Source organism: Osmerus eperlanus, chromosome 16 (assembly GCF_963692335.1).
Source record: "Osmerus eperlanus chromosome 16, fOsmEpe2.1, whole genome shotgun sequence".
NCBI classification, from domain to species: Eukaryota; Metazoa; Chordata; class Actinopteri; order Osmeriformes; family Osmeridae; genus Osmerus; species Osmerus eperlanus.
Genome location: NC_085033.1, coordinates 769,811 through 778,061, shown reverse-complemented (window position 1 = coordinate 778,061; position 8,251 = coordinate 769,811). Strand labels below are relative to the sequence as shown.

Genomic DNA, 8,251 nt, shown 5'->3' with positions numbered 1-8,251 from the left:
AATACTATTAGTGGAAATGGATTTGGAAATGAAATCAGTTTTGAGATGTGTAATATAGGCTACATTTGGCCATCAAGTTTAAATGTTTTATATGTGCATTTTATTGAGATTTTAGATGCTTTATACTAGTGCTGTGACTTAAACGCGTTATTAACGGCGTTAACGCTAACCCATTTTAACGGCGTCAATTTTTTTATCGCGAGATTAGCGTTCTTTTTGGCCTAGCAAACTTTTTAGTTTTTTTCACATGCTGTTGCAACCTAAAAACTACTGGCGTTAGAAAAACTACAACACCACACCGGATCTAGCTAGACCGGAAACAAAACAACAGGCACGCCGCACGCACTTATGGCCATAACTAACAAAAGATCAAATATCGAATCTGTCCGCTGTTCTGCATTGCCCACATAATTACGTATATTTCATTCCAAGACTCTGCCGAAACCATAGATATCCTTTATGTGTCTGTGCGGTCAGAAATACAACTCCTTTGGCAGTTTCAAAAACGTTCATGGTGCGTGTCTGTTTGGTTGTCACGGTGATGGCGAAGCTGTGATAGCTAACGAGCTAGGCAGAGAGAAAAACGAACATTTACCTAGCATCCACACCTCAAACAAGTTGACCTAGACGCAAAACTACACGTCCAATCAATAAAATGAGGATATTTTCAGAGACCCAAGACTCTGCCGAAACTAGAGATGTCCTTTATATGTCTGTGCGGTCAGAAATATGTCTCTACCGGCAGTTTCAAAATCGTCTTGCTTTCTCTGACGGATTTTACCCACCTCTCCATTGAAGTTAGTGAGAGAATTTGAAAGGCTGCTCTCGCTTCAAGGCTCATAGCTAAACATCTGTAAATGTGAGCTCTTTGGTAGTTACATTGGCTGAAAGAGGACAATTCTTCCTACATTTTAAGGTATAACTTGTTTCTGTAAGTTAAACTATATGAAAGTTAGAGGAATTTGTTTGACAATTTAGTTGAATATCAGAAAAAGAGCAGACAGCAGAGTGTGCCACTCTGCTTGCTGCTCATTCATAAAAATCAAGAAGGAGCAAACATTTTAATGTATTTCAAACTGTCATAATTCAAATTTGGCTGAATATTTGAAAAAGCTTAATCATTTGGGAATAGCTGAATGTCTTGTGAACATTTTAAAGGTGGAATGGTGTCTCTAGCTGAAAGTATGCTGAAGTAGTTACGTTTGAAAGAGGAGGAAGCTTTTTAATGATTTGAAAGGATTTACCATTACTTTTAATGGGAGAATAATTTGCACAAAAACCTTAATATCTTAAAAAGTATAAAAGTGAGAAATACCAAAAGACATAGCACACATCTCCTGAAGGAGCTGAACGTCCATCCATCATCTTCCGCAGATATTTGAAGATATGTTGAGATGATGGAAGATATTTATTGTGAGAATGCTGATAAATATATTAGAGAACAAAGGTTGTGCCCTTGCCGAAGGCAAGCACTAAACTGCTCCAGAGCAGGCTAACGTAAGTGTAGCTGGTTAAGCTTGCCACACCCCCGGAAAATAACATGGCAGCTCCCTTTTTGAGAGACCCAGTTGACCAAGGAGCTATATTTTAGTTCGATTACATACCAATAGAGTTCTTCGCGATCGCCAAGATCCTTTATTTCACACGGATGAGTTCTTGTTTGAGTGATATCAATTCAGCCGACAAGGACTCATTTATTTGCAAGACCTTCTCGGGCCGTACATTCCAAATACTAGTATCACACACCGCAGCAAGCTTATGCTTTATTATGAGCTTATGCTGCTGTATGTGAATATGTAACGCTATGTTTTAGGAAATGTCTTGTCTTATCTGTTGTGCCTGTGCTTTTTATATGTTTCACTGTGGGAGAGTGGGAAACGTCATATCGATTCCCTTTTTATGTCTTGACATGTGAAGAAATTAACAATAAAGCTACTTGAAACTTTAACTGTGCTTCAGACTCTACGCATAGCTTTGAGTTTTTTTTGCGTCAGGTACATTTTTATACAGTAGGCCTATAGGCGATGCAGAAAACATTGGCAAAGCCGCAGCATGCGTTGCTGTAAGAAAAGTGTACTTGGCGCTTAACCAGCTGATGAATCAATTCATCATATTCCCTGCCATGTCCCAGTCAATGACATCAAAGAGGGATTTACACATAGGCCTACATGCATACACATATATAGTAGGCCTACATGATATAAGCGCTTTCAGTATATATATCCTCGTAAGTGTCTATGAATTCGTATCAATTAGATAATCTTTGGCCTTGTTTTTATCTACTTATTCGGAAAGAGTTGAGATCATTATTTTCGCTAGCAAGATCTCATTCGATTATTAATTTCCATTAAGCCTACTGCCAGCAGGCACATTTAAAGAAATGTGATCTGATTGATTGGGGTAATGAGGCACTTAAGATGGGCCTATACATTTTCCCAAAACTTACACATTTAGCTTATCGTCAATTTTTTTGCCAAGCTGCTTGTCTTGCTCTGGCAGCGGTGGCGATGTTTGACTTAGCCATGATAATATGCTTATTGTCTTCGTAGAGACTCATTATAATAGTTTGCTCGGATGGAGAGAATATCACCAGGCTCTCTCTTTCGTCTTTTCCGCCATCATACCGTTAGAAAATCATGGTTTTGGTGATCGACCTTTCCTGCCTTTTGAAGTAGGACGTGCACGTGCAATTTCCCTGATAAATTTAGCCTGATTGAAATTAACCACATGATTTGGATGCGGATTAGCCGTTGACGAACCGATATTTGCTGTTCTCAGTCATCTTGCTAATGTTAACGGGCTAAAGGGACAATTGATTAACTTAGCTTCAACCCTTACGACGAACGGGGCCCAGATCCACTTTTCCATGTTGATAAGAGCATTAGCTAAAATGAGAAAAAATAATGGGACAAAAAAAAACAAGGGACATTTAGAATAGATAAAAATGTGCGATTAATTGCGATTAATCGCGAGTTAACAAGGACATTAATGTGATTAATCTCAATTAAATATTTTAATCATTTGACAGCACTACTTTATACGTATCACATGGTTAATTTTCACAAAAAACTATCGTCAAAACATTTTAAAATATATGGCCCACATTGATAGTTTACATACACCTTGATACAACCCATTTTCATTGTAAGACCCTGAACTTAAAAAAACTGTTCTGTATAGCATGTCTTTTTCCATTCTTTTCAGTGTCATTATCAGATTTTCTAATAATATTCTTTAGTGAAGATAGGATTCCACACAGAGCTCATGCAACAAATAAAAAACAAATAAAAATGCTAACAACTTCCAACAAATGAGAACAAAGAACTTTCCACAGACACAGTAATGTCATCAGACTCATTGTAGAAGCCCTCATTGGTTTGATCCTGAGATCTCAGTCTAAGGCAGTATTCATTTCAAAAGGACTCTGGGCTAGTGTGTTGCCTTGGCCACTCAAGCTTGGAATTCGTAGAGAAAGGATCACAGTGTTGGGGGAAAATATATCTAGTTTGCACAGTAAATGTCTATATCAAAACCCTTGGCTGACACGTGCAGTCTCTAGCTGAGGTTGAAAGTAACATTTTGCTAAGTTGATTATGTAGACTAATGTACCTTTTTCCACTTACTGAATCCAGACATTAGTGTCCATGTCAGATGTCCATGCTCAATGGTGTTTGATGGAAAGGTGCGATTGCAAGCATGGATCAATTTTACAAACTGGGACACATTAATCAGTATGCATACATCATAGCTTGTTTCACAGATACTGTGCGCTGGTAGAGACTGGTAGGTGGAATAGAGTATACATATGTGGTTCATAAATTAGTTTGGCAGTGATTGCTATGAATCTTCAATATATCTTTTAAATAAGAATTGTTGTCTTCAATAAAAAAATATTTCCCTCTGCCTTGAGTTTTCAATGGAGGGTTAAAAGCATAATAGTCACAGTGTTTATGTTGGGACAGACTCTAAAGCACAGCAAGTCACATTGCAATGAACTATCCACGAAGGCTGCTATCCTATGTAAGATCAAAATACACACATCATCCATCCAAAAATGTTCTTCAATTAAATAAACTCAAATGTACCTGCTTGTCTTCTAAAGATTGGTCCATCAAATCATCCCTCAATAAACAAAATGACAACAAAAAAACTTGGGCTACTACAGTTCTATCCTTTACGACAATATTGCACAGGGAACTTCCAACCTGTTGTCTATGTCTGGAGCACAACATCCAGGCAGCACATAATGTCAAATGTCAAAAGAGGCCATGGATGACTTCCAGTACACCTTTGCCATTTTGTGGAAACTATTATTTTTAGTTCTAAAAGACAGACCAGGTTTTATAACTGTGACCCATTTAGATGCTCTGCTGAGTCCCTCTGTGAGTTTCCACAGGTGGGAAAAGAAGCTTGGCGTTTATCTTCTGTCCACTGACAAATGCTGTTCTTATATGGAATGTCTTCCAACTTTTTGAATGCCTAGTGCTCGATAAAGAGCTTTAAAAAGAATGTCTGTGGTGGTAAGGAGCATTAATTCCCACATACAGTTTTCAACTGTATTCTACACAGCATGCTTGCTGTTGGCTGGTTTCACACACACAAAAAGAAAACGTGCCCTGTGGCCATGGTACTTCACAAATTTTGCACACCATCCATCCATATTTACAATGTCTGCACTCCAGTATCGACATGGGGGCTTCTTCAGGAGTGCGCTGGTGTTGGCTGAGCTAGGCAGCCACCTCCTCCCGTGGCAGGTTGAGCTTCACAACCCCTCCCCCGGCCGAAGACGTCGAGTAGCAGGCCGTGGCAGTGGTGGGACCGTTGCTCTCCATGGTGAAGAGCTTGCAGGTCCCTGGAGGAACAGATTCAGGCAGCTCCGGTTCAGGACTGGAGGCGCGGGAAGAGCCGGGAGAAGGTGTGGGGCTGAGCTGCACAGCTGTGGTGTCCTGCAGTGTGTGCTCACTTGTTTCAATCTCGAATGCCGCTCCCCCTGCCAGCCCACCCCGTCCCATCATCCCCAAGCTCCTGCCACCCACCTTGGACCTCCGTGACCCCTGGGCAGGAGGCAGGCGGCTGCAGACACAGCAGGCCCCGAAGAAGGAGAAAGCCACTAGGAGGAGGATGGGCCCTATGATGATGGGTGGGTTAGCAGAGGGAACCAGTGTGCTGAAGGCAAAGGCCCCCACCAGGGTGATGTTAATGCCTGCCAGCATGATGCACAGGCCACAGGCACAGCACAGCGCGGGGGATGGCAGACCATGGGGACGAGACTTCCTCCTCTTCTTTTTGGGCTCCTTTTTGGGAACAGGAGCGCTGGAGCTCCTGTCTGTGACTACCATGTCTTCCCTCAAGGCAACTGCCTGTCTCTCACTCTCTTTCTCTCTCTCACTCACTCTCACTCGCTCACTCTCTTCAGCCCTCAGCCAAGACTGTTCCCCATGGCAACACACCAGCGAGGGAGGACATTACTCACAGTGTAAAAACACCTGTATCAGAGGAAAATATGGAAACGGCAAAACAGGGATGAGTCACACAAGCTTTGGATTTTAGTCAGATAGTAGTCACAGTTTGTGCATAGCAGTTCATTGAGCTTGGTAATAAGCACTCAAACACAGTTGAACAATCATCAAGCAGACCATCACAGAGTCATATTAAGAGAGAAAAGGTGTGGACTGTAGCTACTGCATCACCTACAACAGTGTGTTCAATGAAACTGGCATTTGAGCAGCTTGGTGGCAGGCACAGAGTTTAAAATATCTAGATGTGTGATTCAATGGGATTGAAATGGTTAAAATTGGGCAGATTGTGTGTTTTGGATTCCCGCAAAGATTGCGGCTCGTATTTTGTTGAGTTACATTTATTTATTTTTATTTCTATTATTACTTTTATCACTTGTATTATTGTTTTTATTGATTTTATGTAAAGCACCTTGAGCTGCAATTCTTGTATGAAATGTGCTATATCAATAGTCTTATTATTATTATTATTAGATGAAGCTATGGTTATTTTCTGAGATCTTTGAATGACATGAAAGACCAACATTTGGTGTCCTGTCATTGTAAACTTGTGCATTCACCACTAGACCCTCAAATCAGATCTGTCTCTAAACTTTGGGTAATATGATATAGCTGAAAGCAGCGTAAGAAACCGATGTCACCTTAACTCACATGGTGATTTTTTTCAACCAAGTATGCTTAGTGCATTCGCAGCCTCTTTCATTCATGTACAAATGAATAACGTTTGTCTAGCTATATAAGGACCTGATGTGACTCGAAATGCCCGCTTGTCATTCATACACACTCACTTTTTGTCTAATTAGCACGCCACACATGAACACACTGAGGAAAATGTACCTTCTTTTTATACAATTAATGCAATCACCTATACGTGCAATTGCAACATAGAAGCTCCCATGCATTGATTTGAAACAACATTCAACATTCAAAGCCTAATGTCAGACCCAATTAAAAGCACGCATTAACAGGATCATTATTGTGTTTGTATCTTACCCGATCCGCCAACGTCTTTAATAATTGAAAATGTAAATTCTGTATTTAAAAATCTGTGTAGATTTTCATCCTTGATCCCAGTCATCAAATACGTTTTGGATGTACTGGAATACGCGCAAGTGCAGAGTGGAATCGTCAGTTTGGATTCGTCCGTTCCATCTCCGCGGAGAATAGTGTCATAGTCATTCAGTCAATAGGGCATAATTACAACAAGGCCATTCGACGTAGGCTGAGACTACACCTTAGAAAAAGCACACTCACAATCCTTCCATATGGATGGGCACAAAACCACAGAATCATGCACTGTCTGCTATCGTAGGCTATTAAAAATCTGCTATCACCAAAAGGTTAACAGAGCAATAATATTCGCGTTGTCTGATGCTCTCTGCAAATATCGTTCTCATTCTGTATGGACGCCGTGGTCTCTCGAGCAAATGGCCAGATGTGTGCTATGGTTTAGTCGAGTCACGTCTTCTTTCGTATCGAGTCGCTCGTGTTTGAGGGTACAGGTGCACGTCATCAAGTCCAGTCTGTCATAAGTGTTTGTATATTAAAGTTAAGCACATAATCGTGACGTTCTCGGGGAGCACCGCTGTCCGTGGTGCTAGTAGGAACTAGAGGGATTTTTGCTGCGTTGACGTCAGTCATGGCCGATCAAGCGCTGTTTGCTTACTTTACTTTATTTATAATTAAACGCAGTCTTTCCGTTAGTGAAGAGGCAAAACTAATAACACTTTATTCAACACATTTTTAATTCAATTAAACTGTTTGGTCCGGACTTGAGCGTTGGCGAAACTGAAAGTGTCAGAATAATTACAAAACACGCGTCAAAGTTGTCGTGTGTGAGTCTGGCCAATCATGAAATAGCTGTGTCGTCATTAGAACCCGTGCAGTTGCTCCTGAGAAAATGCGCTCGGCTACACAGCCGGCAGTTCTCGATTCGATCTCACCGTACTTTGATGGCTACGTCACAGTGACCTAGCCTCGGCGCCGTCTCAAGTCGGACAAAAAGTCTAACCAGAATTCACTGTTTCAAGTCAGCCGCCTGAATCCGGCTGCAGCGCTGCATGGAGTCAGTCCATGTCGAACGCACAGTCTAATGATAAGGCTGGCAAAGGAATTTAAATTATGTTACAATGAGTAGTATGGCAACATAATGAAGGGGTTTAACCATCGATTGAAACACACACAAAAATTTGTAAAATAGTGTTTGTTAGCAAAAGAAAAAGGTTTTATGGAGCTGTACTAGGCCTACATCATCTGTACTGGACTTCTGAGCAATGAAATCATATATGATGCATACATTTGGGCATACCAATTTATAGCACCTTTTTACTATCTACAAGTATAAGTGTGAATGATAACATTCATGGGTAACATTGTCTAAACATCCCTTAAAAAACTGCAATTTAATGCACTCTTTACCAAAATGGACAATTCAACTTCTCACCTGAACCCCTGATGCTGATTCATCACCAACCTGCTCTACATCTGTATCTTCAGGGTGCTGTTTTTCCTGCACAGTAATTCGTCAATTTAATACAGACACTAACCATGCTTATTTGACTGCTGACATTGGTCGAGATTACAGGGATAGGCATATTACTATCCAAGGGATCATATAGGCCTACTTATTATCAGTTAATCACTTTTGATTTGATAGCCTACTGGTATAGGCTAAACTAGAACGGTCCCATTATGTGGGTAGGTTAGCTTTATCATTCTGGCTTCAACAAGAACAC

The 8,251-nt window shown here is 40.7% G+C and overlaps 1 protein-coding gene across 1 annotated transcript; it reads right to left on the bottom strand.

The window, feature by feature from the left end:
• Positions 1 to 3,585: 3,585 nt before the first annotated feature.
• tmem275a (transmembrane protein 275a) lies at positions 3,586 to 7,112 on the bottom strand. Its single transcript, XM_062481265.1, has 2 exons — positions 6,510 to 7,112; positions 3,586 to 5,486 (listed from the first exon to the last, which is right to left on the bottom strand). Exon 2 carries the CDS (start codon positions 5,337 to 5,339, stop codon positions 4,728 to 4,730), a length of 612 nt encoding a protein of 203 aa, XP_062337249.1. The 5' UTR covers positions 5,340 to 5,486; positions 6,510 to 7,112; the 3' UTR covers positions 3,586 to 4,727.
• Positions 7,113 to 8,251: the final 1,139 nt, after the last annotated feature.